The sequence below is a fragment of the Rhea americana genome, unplaced genomic scaffold, assembly GCF_003343005.1.
Source record: "Rhea americana isolate MKP2758 unplaced genomic scaffold, rheAme1 scaffold_55, whole genome shotgun sequence".
Classification (NCBI taxonomy): domain Eukaryota; kingdom Metazoa; phylum Chordata; class Aves; order Rheiformes; family Rheidae; genus Rhea; species Rhea americana.
In genome coordinates, this window is record NW_028186701.1 from 1,529,704 (window position 1) to 1,554,664 (window position 24,961).

General features: G+C 36.0%; 1 protein-coding gene across 3 annotated transcripts in view; it reads left to right on the forward strand.

Annotated features, from left to right (window-relative positions):
* Positions 1-21,470, forward strand: part of CLPTM1L (CLPTM1 like) — a 31,233-nt gene extending 9,763 nt beyond the window's left edge. The window contains exons 6-18 of one of the 3 annotated variants that reach the window (XM_085318659.1): positions 442-559; positions 1,687-1,781; positions 3,174-3,258; positions 4,986-5,089; positions 7,120-7,185; positions 9,272-9,322; positions 11,838-11,920; positions 13,690-13,724; positions 14,023-14,078; positions 14,162-14,206; positions 15,071-15,099; positions 17,889-18,004; positions 19,302-21,470. In XM_085318659.1, coding sequence (XP_085174785.1) covers positions 442-559; positions 1,687-1,781; positions 3,174-3,258; positions 4,986-5,089; positions 7,120-7,185; positions 9,272-9,322; positions 11,838-11,920; positions 13,690-13,724; positions 14,023-14,078; positions 14,162-14,206; positions 15,071-15,099; positions 17,889-18,004; positions 19,302-19,330 — 912 coding nt within the window. In that variant the 3' untranslated portion in view covers positions 19,331-21,470. Of the gene's footprint in view, positions 1-441; positions 560-1,686; positions 1,782-3,173; positions 3,259-4,985; positions 5,090-7,119; positions 7,186-9,271; positions 9,323-11,837; positions 11,921-13,689; positions 13,725-14,022; positions 14,079-14,161; positions 14,207-15,070; positions 15,100-17,473; positions 17,515-17,888; positions 18,005-19,301 lie in introns of those variants that run through there. The other 2 variants (XM_085318658.1, XM_085318660.1) reach the window with 2 other exon arrangements.
* The last annotated feature ends 3,491 nt before the right edge of the window (positions 21,471-24,961 follow it).

Sequence of the window (24,961 nt, forward strand, 5' to 3'; positions counted from 1 at the left end):
TTTTTTTTTTTTTTTTAATTATTGTATGGCTTACATTAATCTTAGCAGATGCTTTGGAGAAGAACTACCAAAATAGAGAATTACCTTAACCACACTTCTCACACTTGAGCTGAGACTAACAGAACTAACAGAAGGATCTTTACATAAACTTCTCAAAGGCTTTTGTAGACAATAACAGTGGCGTTGCTATAAAAACCTGAAAAGAACAGAGTGCTAATTTAGTATTTCTTAAAACCCCCAAAATTTCAATCATAATCCGGAAATCTAAGCTCTTACTTCCTCCAAAAAAAAAAAAAAAAAAAAAGATTACTTAAAATTTACCTATGCTAAATCATAATGTGATATAATTAGTTTCCTTTATTTTCAAAATATATGAATATAAATAACTGCTGAATTTATTTTTTGCTATTAAAAAGGAAACTATTTCTCTTTCAAATACAGGTTATAAATCGTTCAACCACAGAGCTACCTCTTACAGTGTCATATGATAAAATATCTCTTGGAAAACTCCGATTTTGGATCCACATGCAGGATGCTGTGTACTCGCTCCAACAGTTTGGTATGTTTTTCTTTTTGTTTCTTTTTTTTTTAATGACAAAAGGCAAAAAAATTCTCAAATTTCTCTCAATTTCATAGATATTTACTGCTCTGTTTTCTGGTAAGATGGTAAAAACATTTAGTGTACAAAGCTAAGCTGCTTTAATTAAAGATGGAAATAAAATGTTGAAATATGATATAAAACAAGAATAGTTGAATTAATTGTTTATTAATTTACARTTTTCTCAAGAGACTACTACTGTAAAAGCATAAGAGGCCAAAGTGGATGAGAAAACTTTTCCAGTGGCTTTTCCTTTTAATCCGTGGAACAAAGACAATTGAATATGTGTTATATAAGCTTTGAAGAATGCAAAAGATATTGAAAAGTTAAATTTCTGAAATAGTGGTCGCTGGGAATGGAGCCATATACCTAGGGTGAAATACAGCCAGGCACAGCAAAGTCTTGGACTGTGCAGTTCTTTCTGATTATCTCTTTTTAAGCTCCTTAAAAGTTACTTTTTTTTAAACAATGTAACAACCTTCGTTCTTCAGGAGATTTGGTAAGAGAGTTGAGAATTAAATATTCAGCTTATAGGTTGATTCCTGAAAGATGCTTTGCATTTTTAAGTTTGTCAAGAAGGAGCGTCCAAGTTAATTCTGCAAGGACTATAGAAAGAGTTGGTGCTGATCCATTCYCAGGAGTCATACTGTTGCACATATGGCTGTTTTTCTCGCTGATATTTTGTGCACACCTTTTCTCATTTTTCATTTTTTTTGCTGTGAAGCTCACTCTCATGTGAAAGTTCAGAGGACAAGTTGAATAATCCTTATTCTTCCCCCAGGCCAGGATAACTTCTTGAGCTTGTCATTTGTGAGGAGTTGTTCAACTTAAATTGTAGTTACACAGGATATTAAATGCATATCTGGCTAGTTCAGACTGATAGATTTTGTTTAAAGCTAGCCAAATCACTAGTCAAAATATACTCAGAATTGGATATTACCAGTAGAGCAGCCACCTTGTTTTGGACTTACAGTTGCTTACCAAAATACATGCAGGTAGCATAAGAATATTTCTTTCATACTGGAATCTAGCAAAACAGAAACTAATGCTCTAGCATGTCTTGCATGATTACTTGTTCTTTCTCTTAGGGTTTTCAGAAAAGGATGCAGATGAAGTAAAAGGAATTTTTGTGGATACTAACCTGTATTTTCTGGCTCTGACATTCTTCGTAGCAGCATTCCATGCAAGTAGTGAAAATTTCTTTCTAAAAATTACAGCTTATATAAAAATAAAGATTTGTTGACCTTCCACTCCTTCATTTATTAATAACTGTTCTTGGAAATAATAATTTCAGTAAAGTAGTACAAGTGGTGTGTTGTACAAATTGGCTGTATTTCCAGTGCAAAGTTAATTAAAAAAAAAAAAACTCAAAGAAGATAGAAGTGTGAGCCCATTAGCTATAAACTAACACTATTGACTGAAATACAAAACACTTAATTTCATTATAATTTTTCAGGGGTGGAACCAAAACCCCCAGAATTAAATTAAATGCCTGCAAACACTTTCAAATTTTCTGCTAAGCTGAGTTATTGCAAAGTTTACCACTGCAGCAGGGTAGCTGGGGCACCARTAGTAGTTCTTTGAGTCACTGACTTCTAACCCTTCTAGGAATATAGATCAGATCTAGGTTTACATTAAAAATTTGTCATTTGAAATGTGCAGAGCTTGCTGCTATAGACATAATGCTGACAATGATGGGGGACACTTCAGCAACGTGTTTATCTTGGTTTAAATGTGAATTTTTAGTGAACGTTTTTTTTCAATTTCATCATTCTACGTTGAACATTTTTTGTCATCTACAGTTATGCTCAGTACAACTTCCATGTTCTGGTATAAATAAGAACTTGCAGAGCACATTATGCTTTTCTATAGTTAGAGTACATGTAATTAATTTGGTGGGAACAGTCCTTTATACTTCCCAGTCATACTCATTCATTTTCTTCCATTCTGTTTATCAAGATATATCTACATCTGATGTATCTATAGGCTGAGAAGAGCTCTTCAAATACTTGTTCTTTTGTGTATCATTTTCCCAAATTAAAAAAAAAGTACTTTTTAATTAAAATTCTTTGACTCAGGAATTTCTTGAATCATCTGTGCTTTTTCAGATATTGAATGTTTAAAGAGAATATTGAAAAAAAAATAGCTTGAAGCAAATAAATTTAATGAGTCCCTGAAGTTTAGGCCAACTGCTTACTGTTGAAGTCCAGATAAAACCTGACTTGCCATACTGTGGGTTTTTTTTCTTTTTTTCCTTAAACTTTGGTACTGTCCAAACCTAAACTGAATAATACTATCAATCCAATGCAGAGCATTTTGAATCTAATTTAGTATGGCATTCCCTGATCTATCAGGAAGCTGAGCAACTTCTCAAGAACCTCAGTTCTTCATCCTCTATAACAGGCTTTCTGAAACAGATTCTTTTTTTAGCATGTGTTTGTGGTATGTAGTTTTGATTCCAGTTTTATGAATCTTGACTTGTAATTCCATCTTAAATGCATTTTTAGTAGTTCAGCTGGCAGTCTTTGGATGGTGCATGTGTCAAGCAAATCAACATGTTTCTTGCTATTTACAGCTCCTTTTTGATTTTCTTGCATTCAAAAATGACATCAGTTTCTGGAAGAAAAAGAGGAATATGATTGGAATGTCTACAAAAGCAGGTGTGACCTCTAATTCAAAGTGTTATATGTATGTGTGCTATACAATGTATGCCGTGCTTTTAGTCTTGCTGTAAACTGACAGATTCATCTAAGGTGGTGAAATGAGATACTCTCTTTCTATGATTGTAGAAAGGTGGTTAACAGGTTGATTTTAACTTTATTAGGCTGCTGCTGAAGTATCGCTTGCTTTTAAGCACTCTGGTGTTACTTTCARTGTTTGACTGTCTTCCAATCAAGAGTAAGGTTAAAATTTTAGAATAAGTTTAAAATTTTCTTTGGTGAAGGGACACAAAATTAATTAGAGAAAAAAATGAGGACATGAAAAAAGTCTTCTGACTGGAGAGAATGTGCTGCCATGTGTAATGGTGTCCTGCAAATCCCAAATGTTCCTTTTAGATAATGACAAGCTCCAACTTTTTTTTTTTTTTCCCCAAAAAAAGGTTAATAATACAATGCTGTGGTTTGATTTTTTTGGATGTGAGAAAGACTGAAGCATAGTGGCTGGACATTTTGTCAAGCTTTCTTAAAGACAGATTAGAGGTTAGCAGCCAGCTGTGGGTGCTTGGGGTTAAATGTGCAACTACTCAACCTTTTTTATTCTGTTAAAGCTTACTGCTTGTGTTTCTAATAGATTATCCATTGTGGTAAGAGCCAAAATGAAAAATCTGAAGTCATTTACCCTCTAAAACTGTATCTCTCTAATTCTGCGATATTTACAGATTGATTAAAATATTGGAGGAATATTAATAGGAAAAATAAGGCATTGTGACATTAGCATAAATAGCAACACACTTTTCTTAAGTGAAGATTTTTTCCTTTTTGCTTTTTTGTCAGAGGGCATAATGCAGCTGGTATATGTACACAAAAAGGTCAGTGAAAATCTAAAGTGATCCAAGGAATTTCAAGCTTAGAAGTGCTAATTGCCAATTAGCTAAGTGAGAAAAGTCAAATTTGAAAGACTGAGGGGTATAGGGTTTTATAACCTTATTCTGAAAGTCTCAGTGTTCAGTCTCCAGTAATTGAACTGATGATTCCACTGTCTCTTCAGCAAACTTTAATCTCCTTCCTGTCTATATCTACTTCCTCTGCAGGAAGTGTGGGACAGGAAATTACCATTAAATGGTACGACTTAATTGTTGATGTCTAAGTGTCTTGCAGCTCTTGCCTATTTCTGCCCATGCTTAGTTTAATCTAAGAATTATTTAGGAAAAACTTGCACAGGATTTTACAGAACCTGAAAAATAACCCTAAAATAAACTACTTACAGTTTCAAAGCCTTTGAGTAAAATTAATCCATTTTATCCTAGCAGTTTACAAACATTAAATTAATTGCATGAATTTCAAAGGTTGGTATTTTGATGCCTTACAGCTTTCTTGAGACAAGAATCACAGGCATGTAGTTCATAACAGTACTGATATATTGTTGAATTGCTGTAGTACAGAAGTCTTCCTTAAATATTCTGGTTTCCTTTTGTCTCTTGTGAAAAAGTTTTTTTTTAAAAGGTTTTATTCCTTGTTATGTGTCTCTTTATTCAATCTACTTGGAGGTACATAGAAAACTTGGCTGCTTTCTAGCACTGCTTAACGTAAGATGGAGGAGAGGTTCATGCTTAAACTGCTGAAGAAAGATAGAATTATAGTAAATAGGCCAACAGTCTTCTGTTGTCTCAACTATACATTTAATACTTTGTGTGTGTGTGTGTGTTTTCTTTTTTTTTCCTATCTAGTTCTTTGGCGGTGCTTTAGTACTGTGGTAATATTTCTTTTCCTTTTGGATGAACAAACAAGTTTATTGGTACTGATTCCTGCAGGCATTGGTGCAGTGATTGAGGTGAGTTGTTAAAGCTCTAGAAGTAAGTATCAGTATTCACAGTAACATCCATTGATTGTATCTGGAGTCTTCAAGTATTCCTTAACAGAGCATTTTATAGTTTACTATACAAGAAGAATGCTAAACTAGTTGCTGGAAAAATACTGCTGGAGTATGCTGTCTTTAAACAGCTTTGTTTAACTGGCTTTCTGTGGTAGTGGAGATTGCATCTCTTCATTAGACAGCTAAATTGGAAGTACCATTTTTTTGAGATGGGCCAGCTGTTACCATGAAACCAAACACAGGGCTATGCTGAGGTTCCTTCTTGTCACATCCTCTTACAGGCATCACTCACATGACCAGGCATGAATATCCATGTCAGGGAGCCTTCACAGCAATTCTTGTCAAAGAGCAAGCTGTGGGCTGACAGAAAGATGCCTCTGGGCTGCAGTTTTATGCCAGACCATGACTGAGGTACTCGGGGAAGGAAGAAAAGGAAGAGACTGCAGCCTGTGTTCCTTATTCCAACAGACCATGTCCAGTCACTGGGTTGCAGATACTGCTCAGAAGCCTACTTACTTGTAACAAAGCACAAAGTCAACACTGATGGGAAGAGGAGATCGGTCTACGTAGCATTCGTTGTAGATCCTATTATTTTTCAGTGTTTAAAACTAAGTTAAAGACTTTGTGGAATTTTTGACTACGCATCTCCTGCAGTTGCAAATGATCTCTGTGAGGATGAAGTAGTTCAGAACAGGCTGTTTTAATCTGATGCTCTTTTAGTGATTAAGTTGTTGAATGCAAAGTTGCAGATATGAGCCTTAAAACTTCAACTTATTGTATAAAAAAGATTAGGCTCTAGTGAAAACTACAGTGATGTCCCAAACAGTACCATTTCCTTGACTACAAAACTAATTATTTAATGACTTGGGATACTGGAGTAAATTTTTTAAAGTGATGTATTTCTCTGTGGTGTTTATTGTAGTGTTTTTGCCAGTGTTTTTGTCCTCCAAAAATTAAATTTAATCTTGTATTGCAAAATTTCTGTAGCTCTGAAATTTCAACAAGGTTTCAGGGATAAAGCTACATCCCAATGTGATAACTTGCTATAAATGTGCTGCTAGTCTTGCCAAATATCTTTTTATTTTGATTTTTAGTTTATTTGGATTCTRAGGATCAAAAATCTAAAGATTTCAGAAATCCAAAAGGGTTAAATGATTTTAAAATGTGTATTGTCAAGGTAAATCACAATTTTGGTTAGAGTGAAAAATAATTAAAAATAGTGTTGATCTCTAAATTGCTTTCTTTTCACAAGTTTTAGTGAAAGCCAGATCTGGCATATAGGGTAGGATGACAGATAGGATCAACTATGTTTCAAGATTTAAATTCAACTGAGATGTTAGAGTGTGTCAACAAAGGAGATCTGGATTTGCCTGTTCTTAGGTAAAAGCAACCAAGAAATCCGCCTTCTTTAATAAACAGGAATGCAAAATCTTAGTCTTTGTGCCTATCAGAGATTCTTGTTGGAGCTGCCAAAAGGGCTAGAAAATAGAGCTCTTGGAGGTCTTTTGTCCTTACGACTGTTTGCCACCTGTTGTCTTTTTCTTATGCCTTATTTTCTAATATGTTGCTTTTGGATTGCAGGCTAGGGGAACTGCATTTAAGGGATTATATGGGTACATTATGTGGAATTTATATGGAGGGAGAAATGTTCTGTAACTGAAGGTGCTCAAGTACTTGTTAAATTAAAATATCTCCGATTTGTAAGTGATGGTGAGGAAACATGCTTATCTAAAGTGAGAATGAACATACAGATTATACATCTCAAAGGAAATCTGGCATCTAATATGAGGATTTAACTGTGCAGACTCTCAGTGGTGTACCTATCTGGTGACATGGCTTTCTGTTTGTACACATGTATATGCAGGGCAGTCTGCTGCGATCAGGCAATTGCTGCATTTATACCTATGACCTTTTGATTATCTGAATCTTGTGGAAGAAACTCCTTCAAATAATTTTGTATGTGTGCAATTTGTTTTTGTTAACCACAGCTCTGGAAAGTGAAGAAAGCTTTGAAAATGACAATCAAATGGCAAGGCATGAGACCCAAAATTCAGGTACAGTAGACATCAGCCCTTTACTGATTAAAGCTGTTGAACTTTCTGTCCCCTTCCAGGTTACTGTGCCACTTRGCTTTCAGTAAAATGAAGATATAAAACCTATAAAAGCTTTATATGCACATTTTTTCTTTGAGGATGACTTAATACAAAAGCTTTAGATGAGTAGTTTTAAAATTACAGATTTATTTTTGATCAATTTGTTTGGAAGTATTAACAATTTGTATATATTTACGATGCAAGAAACTTCAAAACTCCTCTCTCCATCCTGCTGAATCTTAACAGGTCAGCTTGTGCTCCTGCTGCCATGTTGGAAAAGCACTCTTACTGCACATGGTGACYTTAACTAAAGGATTGCATTTTCATGAAAGTGAAGGTGCAATTTCTACATTACAGAACTAGCAGAAGGTGATGTGACAGATGTTCTGGGGACAGGAGAATCTTAAACTGTTACTCTGAGGATTTGTGAAAGTCCTGAGACTATTTGCAGGATGTGAGCTGTCAGCTGAGATTCAAATTAATGCTGGTTGTAGTTTTTTTTGAAATGATTGTGTTTTTGCTTTTGCTGGTAATGAAGATCGTGAAATTCTGGGCCACAGTAACACAATACAAATTTTTTAAAACAGAGTCTGTATTCAAACTTTTTTTTTGGGGGGGGGGTATCAGAAACAATTGTATAGTCTCCAGTAATGACATAACAAGTAGTTCTGGCACTTCTTGCTGCTTGGAGGCTGTATTCTAAGTAGYTGATAGCTCTGTTTGCTCCCTTGACAGCATTCAAGGAAATGTTTTTAAACAATCAACTTCTTTGCAATCCTTAGTTCTTTTCAAAGTTTCTGTACTTTTATAGCTTTACAGCTGTGGTTTGTGTGTGGTTTTTTGTTTTTGGTTTTTTGGTTAAGCCTACAAGAATATAGTTGGTTGAATCATGTGATCACTTGTTCAGGCTTAAGAACAGTTATTAAGAACAGAATCAGTTATTACTTATGCTAACATTTAAAAACCGTGAGAACAACCCATAAAAGGATTGAAAAGGGAAAACACTCATCAGATATTTTTCTCTTTAAAATGCAATGTTTTCACAGTTGTATTTGATAAGCTGTTTTGTCACTTGCTGAACATTGATCCTCTACCTAAATGCTGGTGAATACTGTTTTCAGAAAAAATACTGTTGGAACGTGTGTAATTCTGATGAGAAAGTTTCTTACAATAAATAACCTTTGATTTATCTGGAGGAAACTGTTAGCAATCCTGTTCAGAAAAATGAAACTGAAGTGGAGATAATTCATAATTGACCTCTTTGTGCATGAAGCTGTTATGACTATCAACAACTGCTTCCTCTAACTGCCAAATTTCTAGTCATTTGACTGCTTTCATTTGGTAAACTCTGCTGTCTCAACAGCTCTATTCAAAGTAGAAAAGTCCTGGATGTTCAGTGTAAAATACGAAGGTAAAAATTATACACTGTAGGCTACCCTATACTGAACAGGCATAATTTATAGTGACTGTTTTATATAGAAGTGTATAGGAACTTTGAACTATTTCTACGCTCTATGTATAGTAGTAGTTTAGTTTGCAGTTTAAATCTCCATTTAGGCTGTTGCACAGTAAATGCTAAGAACTTTGTTTTGTGTCAGTAGAAAATACGTTWTTTTTGAGGTGCTAATTAGTTTAGAATAAGATTACTGTTTGGAGCATAGTGTGATGCTAAAATTACCATACAAAGAAAGGAACCTCTAYTGTAGGAAAGAAAAATGCCTTAGTCATCTTGAATTTATCATGGGATATAACAGATATATTCTTTTGAACCTTTTGTTACAATTCTCTGTGAAAAATGCAATTAAATATGAATTGCTGTATGATATCGAATGCTATTTAGCAGGGAAAATGCACCTTCACCTTCAAGTAACTTTTTGTCACATATGTTTCTTCCCTTACTGGACATTCTGAATAGGTGGTGGCATCCTGTAGATTTTAAAGCCTAATACTTTAGGAATGTTCTTGAATTTTGCAGCAACCTTTTTACTTTTGGTAAAAATACTTTTTTCCACAATTCTGACTATTACGTATTTTATATGTTTTGCAGTTTGGTACATACAGTGACTCTGAAAAGAAAACTGAGGAATACGATACCCAGGTAAGAGGGAATCCTGTGACTTCTGATATATAAATACTAATGTAGCCTACTGATCATGCTTTGAACACATAGTAAGATCTTTTGTCCTAAAGTCATTACAGAATTGCAGATCAGTGCTGTCTCTTTCAAGTTAAGACACCAGACTTGCTGTATGGGTAAAGTGCTCAGCTAGCCTTGGTTGTTACCCTAAGACTGACTACATATGAACAACTTCACCTGTCACTGACTTGAACTGAAAATATTTAAACTATGTAGGAAATATTCTGAATTGTCTTTTATTCTTACAGTTTTAACAACGCATCATCTTTTGGCCACCCAGAAAAGATGGTAGGCTTGATGGACACTTGGTCCAACCCAGTGCAGATACCTTATGTTCTTATGGTGTGTCTGATTTTTGATTATATTTTGCAACAAGATTCCTTAGGAGTAACAAAACCTAGTATTAAATCATTAGTTCTGTGCTTTAGTAATAGACTTCAGATAAAGGGGATTTCTGATGCTACTGAAGAGCAGAAACGTCATGGTTACGGTCCTCTGTTCCTTTATTATAYTTCAGACAAGTGTTGTTCTGCCTTACAAAATGACATTTTGATAACTTCAAGCTAAGCATAGCCAGCAAATCAAAGGAAGAGATTATATCCCTCTCCTCAGCACACATTAGACCACATCTAGAATATTGTATCCAGTTTTGGACCCCCAGATAAATGAAAGACTGATAAACAGGAGCAGATTCAGCAGAGGACTGCTAAAATGCTGSAGCATTTGCCCTGTGAGGAGAGGCCGAGGGTGTGGGGTTTGCTCAGCCTGGAGAAGAGGCGGCTTCAGGGGATCTCTCAGCACCTATGAGAATATTATCCAGCAGAAAAAGCCAAGCTCTTTATAGTGGTGGAGGACAAGAGGAAACGGGATAAGCTGAAACAGGAGGTACAGACTGGATAACAGGAAAATCTCTTTCACTGTGGGGATGGTTAAGCATTTGAACAAATTGCCCAGAGAGCTTGCTGTGCAGCCTCCATCCTTGGAAGTTTTCAAGGTCAGCCTGGATAAAGCCCTAAACAACCTGGTCTGACATCATGRCTAGGCCCAGTCCTAAGCAGAAAGGTGGACAGTTTGACCTGAGCTCACTTTCTGACCTGAGTATCATAAGATCCTAAGCTTTAATGCAAAATACTTTCTAGGATATGTCTTCCAAAAGCTAAATGAATAGTATGGTTCTGCGCAAAGGAATCTGTTCTGCCTTGGCCTCCCTTTTTCCAGATAAAATGTGCAGGCAGTATATTATTTTTGTATCTCTAATCTTCCTCAGTAAGGCCAAGCATTGAGGTGGAGTCATCTCTCCCTCTTCAAAGTGAACAGGCCAAAAAACTTCCATTTTTAAAAGCTAACATTTTTCATTCAATGCTATTAGCCTGGTTCTCTCAATATGAAAAATCTGGAACGAATACATAGTAATGTTCTCCATGGCATATCAGTTTCTTTGATTGTTCTGTGAGGAATCTTGTTGAAGTCATTTTGAAAGGTAGATGACTAAAACAGGTCCCTTTTGTCCACATGCTTGTTTGAAATGCCATTGGAAACTTGGTATTCAGCCCTTTTTGGCCTCCTGTGTTGGTGTTATTAACTTGCTGGTCTTTTTGTGGGCTTCATGAAAGTCATTTATGATCCCCAAAATCTGCCTCCATATTCCTCTCTAGAATGATGTTTAGTTGCTTTACCTGGGATCATTTGAATGCTCCTTCTATAATAGAGGAAGTAGTACTTATATTGTTCTAAAATGAATTSCACAGTTGGTAAGTAATAAAACTTTCTTTATGGGCCTGACTTTCTCATGAGATTGAGGAAGTTGTGTGTTGACCAATCATATTGAGTATACATGTTATTTTCACTCTTCACATCTTGAAGGAACAGATAAACCAGTCAATTGATACCATCAGAAAAAGTAGCAGAATTCTTTGATGAAATTTATATAATTTTCAAGGAACTCTATCTTCTTTGGAAAGTTTTAGAAGATGTTATTAGTTGATCTATGGATTAGATGCACATGCTGGTATAACAAAGACCAAAAGTTTTGAGTTACTCCTGGGACTGAAGCTGAAATCTAGTTGAAACATTGTCTGAGAAACAGAACTGCAAATAACTTATTTGAGCTTATCTTAATGGGTTGCCATTTCTGCATGTTCCTCACAAATTTGAAAACTGTTACTTGTGTCTTGTTACTTATGTGGAGGAATGTTCATGTGCTTCCTGATTTATTTAAACATTGGTGTTAAGTAGAGAGCTATTCTTAGACTCTGATCTACATACTGTGTCATGTTGCCTGTGTATGCTCTAAGCAGCTTTGGCAGTCTCAACTGAGCACTGGAATTTTCACCTTCTCTTGAACTAGACGCATACTGGATTCAGAAAACAAAAGATTTTCAGGGAAAAAGTTATGTGGCTGTCTTCCAGTTGACATTATGAAAAAATCCATTACTTACCAAACATGAACTAACAAATCACTTTCCTTGTCTATTAGGCTATGAAATACTTGTCGTACTTGCTGTATCCACTCTGTATTGGAGGTGCAGGTTATTCCTTGCTGAATGTCAAATACAAAAGGTACGGTATTGTAAATCTATAAATGATTTTATATAGAATTGAAATATTACACAATTTTTCAGTGCTATTAGTTTGAGATGAAAATTGGATATTTTAGGTTGTTTGATTCATAATTTAGAAACCAGAAACTTTCTAGTTCTATAGAAAGCTCTAAAGACTAGCTGCCTTTTAACATCCCATAAGCTACAGACACTTGTACTTGACAGGTGAGATGATAGTGCTGTAGTGTAGAATCCAGTCACTTACAAGAATATCAATCGGAAGAGGAGGAATAAAGCTGCCTGTAATGTTAAGACAACAGATAACATAGGGGAGAGAGCAGAGTAATTCAGTGGTTGAATCTATCCAATGATAGGAAGAAGCAAAAAAGCCCCCAAATTACTTCTCTTCTGTTCCTGAAGAGGTTCCTCTGTTCTTAAATGAGATGGTTAGGATAATAGGCAAGCAGAAGCATTTTTTAAGAAGGCAGTCTGTACACCCTCAGAGCCATGGTTTTACTGCACTGTATCAAGTCTTTAGCTCTTGCAAATGTCTGATATTTCATGAAAAGGTGAAACTCCTGCCCACTTTCATGCAAAATAATACAGCTACTTCATTTTGTATTGGAGAAACGTAGAGAAGTAGACTGCCAAGAGGCTTTGTTGTAGAAAAAAGCTGCAAATGCCTGATGAGGGCCATGCAGGAAAGTCCTGCATATTCTGTAGGCCAAGTGAAGATGGGAGGGTATACAACAGCTTAAAAAGCATCACAAAAGACTACTATTGCCACGTATGTGGGCAATAGTGCTTGTAGTAGAAATYAAGACAATTCATGAGCTATTGGAAGAATTTCAATGGTTCTTGTCTCTGTAATGATTTAACAGATAACAGCATTTAAACTTCTGTTTTTCTTACAAAATTCTTAAATTCATTCAGTACTGCAAAATAAGTAATAATTAAATATTCTGTAAGCTTTAGTTTAATAAAATGCAAACAATTAGTACAATTTTGATCACTGTTAAATCTGCTTTTTATAAAGAAATCTGATGGGTCTTAGCAGTGGATTATCCTTTAATCCTACACGCTGTGTTTTCTGATATATTTTGTAGAGGCATATGGGTTAATGTTGCTTCAGCTAGAACACTGCTGTTAATCTGCATGCAAGTTCAAATAATACAGTGTGAGCATTGCAAGTATTAGTCTTTCTTACTGTTGCAAAAAGAAGGATAGAATTTAGCCCTCATGGGTAACGCTATTGTTATTTGGCTAAGATTGTGCTCCACTGAATATCTGGGAGGTTTTGTTATATTTAACTAGGGGAAGATGTAGATGTCTCGTATTTACCCTTCAAAAACAATGTATAGTGGTTGGCACTGAATGATATTGTTGTCTTTAATCTGATAAATCCTTGCAGTGCCATGTTAAGTCTCATTAATATTTAGAAATACAGTGCTACCCTTTGTAGGTATTAATATGGACGGTGCACAGTGCACACTGATGGAGAAGTTTCGGAACATTCTAAAAAATCGTTAAAAGCCATTGATAAAGTTCTCCAAACTTGTTGGATGCTACTGATAAGTGTCCACTGCTTAAACTATGAGGAGCTTTTCTAGAGTCCTTTCTAATCAAAAGAGGATCAGAGGTATTTAGTTCTTCTGCAGAGTAGTTAACAAGATGGCCAGTCTTTTAGTTAGTTAGCCCTTGCCAGCATACAACCCCTGGGATGGATGTATTTTGGGTATATCTATTTGGCTGAGGTGGAAAAGTAACTGGACTGTCGTTTGTTTACAGCTGGTACTCCTGGTTGATTAACAGCTTTGTCAATGGTGAGTACCCTTTCTTCACCCTCCCCTTCCCCCCATTCATTACCTCTTCAAATTAAGGCCAAGACTCAAAAGTAGAAAACTTAAATGGCATCAGCTGGAAGAATGTGATACAGAATAATAATTTGACTGTGGTTTCTAAAATTATCACAGTAATTGAGAAAAGAGAGAGATGAGCCAAAGGAATTAGATGCAGCTTCTCTCTTTAGGAAGAAAAATGTAGGTCTCTATTTGAAAGTATAGTTGGCTAGTGTACTTCTATTGTGCATTGACATCTAAACTATTCATATTTTATCTTCAGGAGTGTATGCTTTTGGATTCCTATTTATGCTGCCGCAGTTGTTTGTAAACTACAAGGTAAGATTGAAAAGTGATAAAAGACAACTTTTCTAGTCTCTTCTTCAAGACTTTATTACAGTTTGATATTGTTTTAATCCTAGATGAAGTCTGTTGCACACTTACCGTGGAAGGCTTTCACATACAAAGTAAGTGAAGTTCTACTTTTTCAAAGACTTGTGCTTTTATTTCAGAAATAACTTTTCTTTGAGAAATAGGGTAGTAATACCTAGTTTAAGGCTGACTTCATTTTTAATAACTAAGCTGCCAGTAAAAGTAGAAATTTGTTTGCAACTGTACTTTTTTAAAAAAAATAAAAAGCAAAAAATTGCCATTTTCCATAATGGCCTCTATATAATGAAAATAATTGCATCCTAGTTTTGATTAAAATACTGCTGTTTCTCCTGTCTCGTGTGGGTACAAATGTTGATTCTACAAGTAATTTTTTCAGTCTAAATTTAATACTTTATTCTAGCAAGGGAGAGACTTATTACTGAATGGCAGTTCTTAAGAAATAGGACTGTGAGACCACCTTATTTTGACAGGTTCCAAGAGTGACCAGAGRCTGAAGTAATGTACACACTGTGTTGTGCTTATATAGTAATTATATAAAGTAATTCTGAATTTCTGGGAAGTGTAGTGACTAACGTATTGCAGGTTGTTAATTGGTGAAAAAAAGGGTTGTGCTGTGATGTCCCTACTGCTTAGGGCTACCCTTGCAGGAAATAATGCAACAACGCAGCAAAGCTTAGCACCAAACTTTAGAGGACTGGAAAATCAGTTCATTTTGGAACAAAATCACTAACAGTCTCATCCCTGCACTCCTACAGGCACCCATATGTATGTCCAAATGGTTTGTATAGTATTCAGGTACCAAAATGGGTATATCCAAGTAGCCCAGTCAAGATTCTTTGTGCTGATATGGAGAACAAGGGACACCACCCTGAGTTTCCATGTCTCCTATATTGACAGCTATGTGCTGCTTTGGGATTTATTGTTCTCTTATCCTTTAGGTGTTTGGTTTCCATCCTGTCCCACCTCAGTGAGTCATTAGGATTGTTTGTACTGCCCTTTGTGTTCTTGGTAATTGTGTCCTGAGAAGCTACACACAGATACACTGGGATCTTGATAACATGCTAATCCAGGTGCCATCAGTGTGCCCTTTTGTGCTTCCACATGTGAAAGCTTTAATTCATTCTCCCTTCACACTAATATATCAACATTCTGCAGAACATAGTGCTTTAAAATAAGCAGTGTTAAAAGCTTCCAAAGACATAGTATGCAATTTTGAGCTGATAATCTGGGACAAAGGAACTGAAATTTTGAAATTAAGAGCCTTTCATAGTTCTTGCATTTCTCTGAGCCTGCAGCCATAGCCACAATTTCTGTTTTCCTAATATCTTTAAGAATTGCAAAGGACTCAAGAAAAACAGATTGAAATATACCTGGTAGCAGGATAGCACCTAAACAGTACGCAATATGTAAATATGGCTCAGAAATTAAAATGAATTTCTAGCCTTTCAGCTATTTAGTAGGCAAATCAGCCTGTCTCCTAATAAGGAAAAAGACGAACTATATTATTAGTTAATATTAGTGAATCAATTTCAGCTTTACTTTGGAAACAAAATACATGCTTTGTAACTATGCAGAGACCTCAGCAGTTGAATAGGCAACACAGGTTGTGTTCAAAGCAGTAAAATGCACTTTCTGAATAGCCTTCTACTGAGCCTATTAAAAGATGTCAGAAGCTACCCACAACAAAGGCTTGTGTGTATGTAGAAAAGTATATGATTTTAAAATTATTTTTAACTATTAGGCTTTGGATGGAGATAACTTAGTTTTGCTAGTGAATATTTAAAGCTGCTTGCTGTCTTCTGCATTTGAATAGTGGAAAGAGTAGTCTGAGGTCTCGTGTGTGCTTGTTTTTGGAGGTGAGAGAAACCTTTTTGTGTTCTGGGATTTGGTTCTAATCAATGGAAAGAGCTACTACTAACTGAGTCTTCAAGCCCCCTCTCAAAATAGTGAATTGATTTCATTTCAGTAGCTTGTTACAATTATTTAAAGAATATTTTAGGAGCTTCTGAAGATTCTGTTAAAATCCAAAAAACTAGAGTGACTTCACTGTGGGGTACATTTAAATAAAATCTGAATGTCTTAGTTTGGCATGTTTCCCTGTTCTGGTGTGATTTGGCACTTTTGATACTCACCTAAGCAGGTAAAGCATTCTTCCCCTTTAATTTGAACTCTAGGAGTTTATACTCTCTCAAGGAAACCTTTTTTATTATTATTATTATTTATTTATGAATACAAAAAATGTTACCTAGGTAAAGTATTCTTTCTGGTACAGAGGACTGGTAACAGATGAGATCCTTCTTACTTTTCTGTTGCTGCAGTCTCTCTCTCTCTCTCTCTCTCTTTTTTTTTTTTTTAATTATGCTCAGGGATACCTTCAAATGAAATAATCTCAAAAACTCAAAAGCAGACCAGTGACTCTAAACACTGTTAGAAGGGCTGCCTTCAGGTACCAGTTCGGATGGCTTTGAGGGCTGCGTAAGTGCCTGAAAGGGTGGGTGGGGAGTTGAGTGTTCTCCACCTTTGCTGGAAGACGTGGCTCAGATGTTAACTTGGAAGGGCCTCGCTTTATAATTTTTCGGCTTCTTTTGTTCTGCTGGCAGATCATCTTTGTGCAGGCTTGAGAAGTGCAGTCTGTATTCTTTGATCGCTTGGGATTGACAGATTTGTTTTGACTTGCCAGAAAGAACTTGCCTGTTGTAACTGATCAGAATTCTTTCTTTTCCAACATCCCAGTTTTCCTCTGATGAACTGACTTTGTCTCATCATATAAACTTTGTTTTTTTTTTTCCCCCAAGAGTGAGTCCTTCTCTAGTTAGAAAATGCATCAATTTCCTCACTTTTGAAGATACAGATTTCTATACAGGTGAGCTAGACTAAGAGCTCACCAATAATGAAAGAAGAAGCCATGTGATTTGTTTGTTTGTTTGTTTGCTTTGTTCTTGTAAGCAGATTCAGTCTTTTAACCAAGCTGTGAATACTCTTTGGCTTTTTTCCTGTTGTTTTTAGTAATCTGAATCAGTTTATTGCATCGTCAGATAAGTGCTAGAGCAGGTACACTGTAAGTATTGATGTCTCTCCCTCCCCATAGGCTAGGATCAGATCCAGAAGAGTTACCTTTCTGTTTGTTGCTTTACCTCCTCTGTCAAAATACTGTCACCTGTGCATAGCTCAGAGCCTGTTTGTATTGCTTTCGCAGCAGATGTCTGGGAATTTAAACTTTCTCATTCAAAAAAAGTAGTTGGAAAATATTTTACTACTGCTTCAAAAACAGAATCAATGCTTAGTTGAGGTTGAGTGAGTGAGTAAGAGCTTTTTTACAAATTTATTTCATTTTCCCACAGAAAATGAAATTTTGTGAATCCTGAGTATTTTGAGTAATGGGTAGCTATAACGTTTCATCTGTTTCTTTTAAATAGTTCAGTGAAGTTGCTAATGTGTGCTTTTCCCTCACATAATAATACTCTTATTTGCCTGAAGTAGTCCTACTTCCTTTTTACTTGCACCTTGGACCATGTTTACACATTGTCTGTAATTGTGTGGTTTAAAGTAAGCAGTACAGTCTTCATAAAAGGAATGCACTTTAAAGTTTGCATTAATTACTTTTTCAGCCTAACCCTTAAATACTACTTATAGATACATCATAATCTGAAATTAATACTGAAAAATATTGTTCTAAAAAGCCTGTTTCCTGTAGCTTTTGTATGACAAATTACTTTCTTCGTACCCAATTGAAGTATGCTTTTCTTTCATTTTTAGGCATTCAACACCTTTATTGATGATATCTTTGCTTTTATCATCACTATGCCAACATCTCATAGGCTGGCATGCTTTAGAGATGATGTTGTGTTCCTGGTTTATCTTTACCAAAGATGGTATGCTTTTCTTTAATATTGATAAGAGTTTTTAAAGCACTCTAAATGCTTGCAGTCTTATTGCTATAAGGAATTACAGAACAGTTTGAAATAAACTTTAAACAGAATTTTTATAAAATATTAATTAATATATATAGCATGATCTGGGTAATGGTACTTGTGTATGTGCCTACTGAATGGGAAAGCTGAGCAGGGGAACCCGAAAAGGCAGTCTCAATACAAATAAGTTAAGCATCACAAAAGCACCTTCCCATAATTGAAAGTATTCCTGGACCTTTTTAGTATGCTAAGAGAGTAGTCAAGTACTAAACTTGTCTTCTCACAGTACCTATAGAATTCTCTGTCTCTTCTCCCTCCCCAAACAAGGCTCCTACATTTCGACAGGTGGAGTTTCACTTTTACACACTGCCAAAAATAAGTAACTTGAAAGACAAAGACCTGAAATAAGCTGGTATTCACAAACTCACATAGGAGTTTTGAGCTTCTAAACTGTGCCAACGGGCTTGCACAGGCCTCAGCTGAGGAAAACTTCCCAAGTTGCTCTGCAAGACACTAACGCAGGATGTTTTCTGGTGAGGGATTGCCCTGCTCTGCTTTTCTCTGTTTCCAAACATAAGTTATTAAATTCTCTAGTAATTTAAGCATCTGGCAAGTTTCAAATTCTGCTTTCATTTACTTAAATAGAAGGAAAGAAGGCTACATATAGTAGCCATTGAAATATTATTCCTAAGTTAAGATAAATAGGATGTATTCTTGTTTTCAGCAATAAATATTTATCTGTGGAGCAAACAGGAATTTTAAGACAAGCTCACATTACACCAGATTATATAGATGTTTACATCTAACTAATCATTAATACTAAATGAGAGCTTGAGTTTTAGCTGTATATAATTCCACATAAAATGGGCATCTTTCAAGATGTTGTTTTAGAAATTAAGAGCCTAACAACTTCTGACAGAGGTTTGGCTCTAGGTTCAGCTTGGGAGAAGCATCCTGGACTGCTTGAGAAACATTCTCACCAAGCTTTAGGGGAGCTTTTTGATCCTTTGAGAGGCCCTGCTATGAGACAACCGATTAAGTCTTAATATGAAGAAGCTGATGTGTCTGTAGCTGATCTTTAAGACCTGTGTTTTTAGGCCACAAATGGGAATACAGACTATGATGAGAAAGGAATTGACTTGTAAAATAAGTAGGATGACAAAGAAATTCACTTTTAAAATCAAGTAGCACAGAACTAGCATTAAACTGGTAGACAGTATTGCATGTAACTAATCTCTTTTTTTTTTTTTTCTGCCAGGCTTTATCCTGTGGATAAGAGCAGAGTGAATGAGTATGGAGAATCTTATGAAGAAAGGCCAAAAAAAAAAGCTCATAGAGAATAATTAAGTACTGAAGAAGATTCTGACCCTTGGACTCTTACTGGTTACATGTATTATCTGATCTTAAGGAAAAACTTATTTAATAAGAGTATTTTTAAAGCTTATGAAAGAACTACATGGACAATACATCTTCTATATTGCCAAAATCTAGTTTTGATATCCTCCTATTTCAAGATACCTGTGTGTCCTCATAAGGTCAGCAGTCTGCCAGATGTCATTCAATATCCTTCTGCATTTAAATTTCTCTTCAGTGAAAGCCTTAAGTGTCCTCATCATTATAACTGATATCCAAATCTATGTTTTTAAGACAACTCAGTAACTGTAAGTGTGCCACTAGGCTATGAAAAGTGAAAAAAATAACCCAGCGTGTTACAGTAGAATGAAGCATCCCTGCCATACTGGAAGCTGTCAAAATTAAAATATAGCTATTGGACTGTACACTAACTGCAAGTTGATAATAGAAATTCTGCAAATCATGATTTAAAATTGTACATGAACATTTAAGTTCATAGCTTAAAATAAATTTTGTTGGAAATGCATAATGAGACAGATGGGGCTGGTAAAATTCAAATCTTGGGTGTGTTCTTAGCCCACAATACGGCAGAAGATTTCTGTTGTCTTAAACTGAATGAAGATGTGAAAAAACTGTAACATGATTTCTTTTAGTATGTATCTTAAGTTTATATAAATTGTTCTGTATTGTTAACTAGTCTTCTAGTTTCTTATTTGTTGCAGGTATTCACAGTGATTATTGTCACTATGAATAACCAAGTCATTGTGATGTGCTAGGAATGTCTCTGAACACAAGTTAAATTCTTCATAATGTGGTACCCGATAACATAATAGGCCACTTTTCTCACATTACAAAGAGAACAATTCCTTGGTCTTTTCCTTTTCTTTCTCATCCCAGTTCTGTTCATAAGACCAAACATAAATCATTCAAATAGAATGTTTTTGCTTAAATTCAATACAGGCTAAAAACATTACCTAAGAACAGGGGGAGGGAATCTTTAAGAAAGATATAATTTACTTYTAAACATTCTAAAATCTGTATTCCTTGGAACAGTTTATGAGGGTGGATATGTTGCTCTGTTTCTCACTATCAGATTAGCAAAAATAATCAGGTTAAATTTGAATAATTATACCAAWATTCAAACTGCAGAAGTTTATTTAAAAACTGTAGCGCTATGTTTATTAATAACAGTAAATGAAATATATAGCACATGGCTTTTAGGAGCAAATAAAAGTGCTTAATTCCAAAAACCAGAATAAGATGACTAATTCTAGTTTCTTTTTGGTCAATGATTTTATACTGATTAACCCTAGTGATTCTTAAGTTTCCTTCCAAATAACTGCTAACCAAATGGTTTCTGTTAAATTGCACCCTGTGCAAAGTTATTTAACTTCAACTTGCTATTTATTTAAAACATAAATTGAGTAACTTCACAGAACACAGATCTACTCCATGGTCTGTTACTGCTTTATGAAGTACTTCATGCAGTCCTAATATTGCAGAAGTCTAAAGGCATAAATACTTGGGTCACAAAAATATCCAGAAATGTGCCGAATTTCTTTTGTCATGGACTATAGTCTTTCTTTGCTGAAGTCCTTATATGCTGCTGACAGTGAAAAGTGGCTATTTAACTCATTTTCACATTAAGCTATTTACATTGTTAGTTATAAATAAGGAGGACCACAGATCAGTTGATTTTTATTGTTAGACCTGSATAAGTCTATACAAAAATGGGGTTGTATTTGCTATATCTTGTACCCGTTTTGGATTTGTTTGGAAGAAGCTCTTTGTTGTGAAGCAAATTAATTTGGGACTCTTATTTCAGAATAGTGTTTAAATGTTTGAAAATTTTATCTTGATATAAATAATATAAAAAGGCAATGCATCCCTTTACATACTGTGACTTTATATTTCTTGTCTTGCATTTCTGATGACAATGACCTCATAATATCCCATATAGTAGTCCTAAGAATATAAGATTAGAGCATTTGAAGTCTTTAAAATTAAGCAGACTTTCTTGTTCAATTCATTGTTTTACGAATTCCACTTCCAAATAAAATACTTGCATATGTGACAGTTTTTTTGTTGTTGGAAAGATGATAAAAACTATGTAAGCAGTATAACTTTGGAGATACTAAATGTTCTTTCTAGTTGTGGAAATGATTAACTTAATCATGTATAGAACCACATTTTTGTTTTAATATTAAAAGTTCGGATTTTTTTCTTCTACTGGAGAGAGTCCAGCGAAGGGCTATTAAGATGATCAGAGGACTTCAGCGTCTGCCCTATGAGGAATGGTTGCAAGAGCTGGGCCTGTTTAGCCTGGAAAAGAGAAGACTGAGGGGGGATCTGACCAATGTCTACAAATACCTTAAGGGGGGGTGTCAAGAGGATGAGGCCAGACTCTTTTCAGTGGTACAATGCAACAAGACAAGAGGCAAGGGGCACCAACTGAAACATGGGAAGCTCCACCTGACTATGAGGAGGTATTTCTTTCCTGTGAGAGTGACAGAGCACTGGAAGAGGTTGCCCAGAGAGGCTGTGGAGTCTCCTCCTCTGGAGATAATCAAAACCCACCTGGATGCAACCCTGTCTGACATGCTCTAGGTGACCCTACTTGAGCAGGGGGTTTGGACTAGATGTTCTCCAGAGGTCCCTTCCAACCTCAACCATTCTGTGATTCATCAGTTTGCTTGAGAAAGAAATGGGCAACCTCAACCTCTCTGCCATCCCAGAAACTGTCACAAACATACACAAAAGGAAAAATATTTGAACCAGGAATTTGTGGTGTTTTAAGGCTATTCTGATTTCTTAAACCTGGGGACCTCAGAATATTAGTGTCAGAGATCATGTGATTTTAAAAAATTCTCAATCACAGTACTTGACTCCATATCCTTGTAATACCATAAGCATTGCTCTGCAGCTTCTTATATCTACTTCCAGTCACCTTACCCTAAACATGCAATGATCAGCAGTACACTGTAGATTTGTTTGCTTATTATCAAAAATGTCCACTGAACAGCTGTTTGAAATTCAGACTTGAAGATATAAGACTCTGGCCTTCACTGCTGTTCTCTTCAATCTGTCATCTTACTGAACTAGAATTTCAAGAAGCAGCTATTGCTTACCATTAAGGAACAGAAAAACATTCACCCCTTTTGGGAAGGAGAGGAAAAGGAAAAGATCTTTGGTTATGCTGTGATTTTAAATGATTACTTATAAATACCTCTATTAAGTCCCTTTGTCAGTTACACTTTCCGGCTTTCTATCCCAGGAATTTAGAAACTAGGGTCCTCTCCTACTAATCAGCTACAGCTATTTTCAATCTGCAACACTTTTTTTTTTTAAAAAAAGTTGCTCTTAGCTGCTGACTTCTGCATTGCTAAAGAATATAGAGTCTTTGGTTGGTAGTTTCCCACTGGCAAAAGCTAATTTAGTTCATACACAAATGAGTTCTTTCATTGTGTTGCAAGTTTGACCAGCTGAAGGAGCTATTTTTACAGCCCGCTCTGAGCAAAGTAGTATGTTTGCCTCTTTCAGATTACTCTTCCTAGGTTAAATGTTGTTCAGTAGTTCTTTTTAAGTACTGAGTGTTCTGATATCAAAGTGCTAACATGGATCTCTTACAGACCCAGCAGAGAAGCAAAAGAATACTCTTTTCTAATGAAGCAACCAACTATCAATTCTTTTTAGGGTCAAGCTGAACATTCTTACCAAACTGACAGACAGTATCTGAAGTGACATAGTAATACCAAGGTTCATTAAGGCCAAGAACTGGCCTGAGAAAATATATTCTTATTCAGTGCTTTGTTCAAGAGTCCAGCACTAGACTCTAGCATGTAAAGCTTTTCAATCACTGGACCCTTTCTGGACACTAGTAAGGTTTAGTGCACAGAGACTCCCATCCTACTGCCACTGCAAGGACTTGCTTTACTCTGGCCTGTGGAGCAGCCTAACTTTTGCCTTCTGGCACAACACAAGTTGTGTAAGACTTAGAATACTTCTCCAGCATTTAACTACACACATGTTAGTGTAAACCGGAGAAGCCCATTTTCTTGCTGCTGCCATCTCAAGAACCGGAAAAAATGTTTAAAAAGAGAAGAGAGTTCCAGCATTAACTTCATCTGAAGTCATTATGTCTGATCAACGCCTCCTCCTAAATGCCAGCAGGTTCCCTCCTCTTCAGTAGAAGAACACTGCTTTTTGATTTCCTATTCACCACCTTTTGCTACTGCAGACTGCAATCACACTGTAAAAGATAACCCAGACAAATGTAAAGTATTGAGTAAGTTAAAAATGTAATGAGCAGCTTGTGCATAYGTGTTTTCTGCTCTAAGTTTTCCACATGACGAAGTCACAGATACTGCAGCACTATGGCAAACTTAGATGCTGACTGGTAGAAGATTGCAAGCATCTTCAGCTCTAAAATAGGAGCCAAAGTCTGGTAACAGCTGGACAGACCACATCAGGGCTACAGAGTTGTACATCAGAGGGAATGAGGGTGTAAGGGTTTCAAAACATATGCGTCTCACTTGAATAAACAGAACATGTCAACACAGTGTCAGCTTTAGGAAGGTAGCGTTCAGCAGGGACTGACCCCACAAAACGTATTTCCTCTCAAAGTCTCCAATAACAGTAAGGCAGTTTGGAACAGTGGGGGAGAGCCTATCTAATGAAGGGCAATACATACAACACTTGGCCATGGTTATCTGTCAGCCAAGAGGACAAAGGAGATAAAATAGAGGAGAAAATATTGGTATTAAGGGGTAAAAAGTAGCACTGAACATTGATTAAACAGAATTGAGCAGAAAAAATTTAAGTTTGGTAGGCAACAAGTGTGGCTGATACAATGGAGACCTCTAAGAAGGTGAATACAGAAGGAGAAGGAAGTGCTAAACAGCTGTTTTAAGGAGCAACAGGCAAGTACGGAGAAGCTGAATCAGATAGACTGGAGTTGCTGTGAGAATAGACATTTCATTCTGGGATCATCACACACAGCATGAGAGACAGACAATGGCCTGGAAAATACAGTTACAAAATAGAGAAGGGACCACCACAGCCCTCATGGAGAGCCCTAATTCAGAGGATTGGGATGGAAACACATAAGAAGAGCCACACCCACACAGGTCTGTAACTAATAACTAATAGTGCTAGGAGGGGCACATTCCCCTCCACAATATGCCCCACTGCAAAAAGAGCTGCATCATATAGGGAGCTAGCCAGAGAAATAAATGACATCTCTAGTTACCAAGACTACTGTAAAAACAGCTAAGGCTTAAGATGGAGCCCAGCAAAGAACAGAGCAAGTCTCTGTCACAGCAGGCTTCATTATATAACAGATTAAAGCTATAGAAGATGATGAGTGCCCTAAAAATGGATACTTGGATTGAGTAGCTAATTAATCTGGAGGGATGTCCTTGGCTAACAGTGTGGGATTGTATAGATCTATCTGAAGCAGCAACTGCAATGTCAGACTGGGAATAATATCAGCCACATTAGCTTAAGATTCTCTGGTTAGCTGATGACTCAGACTGATGAATGTGATGGATCATTAGGGCATTAAGA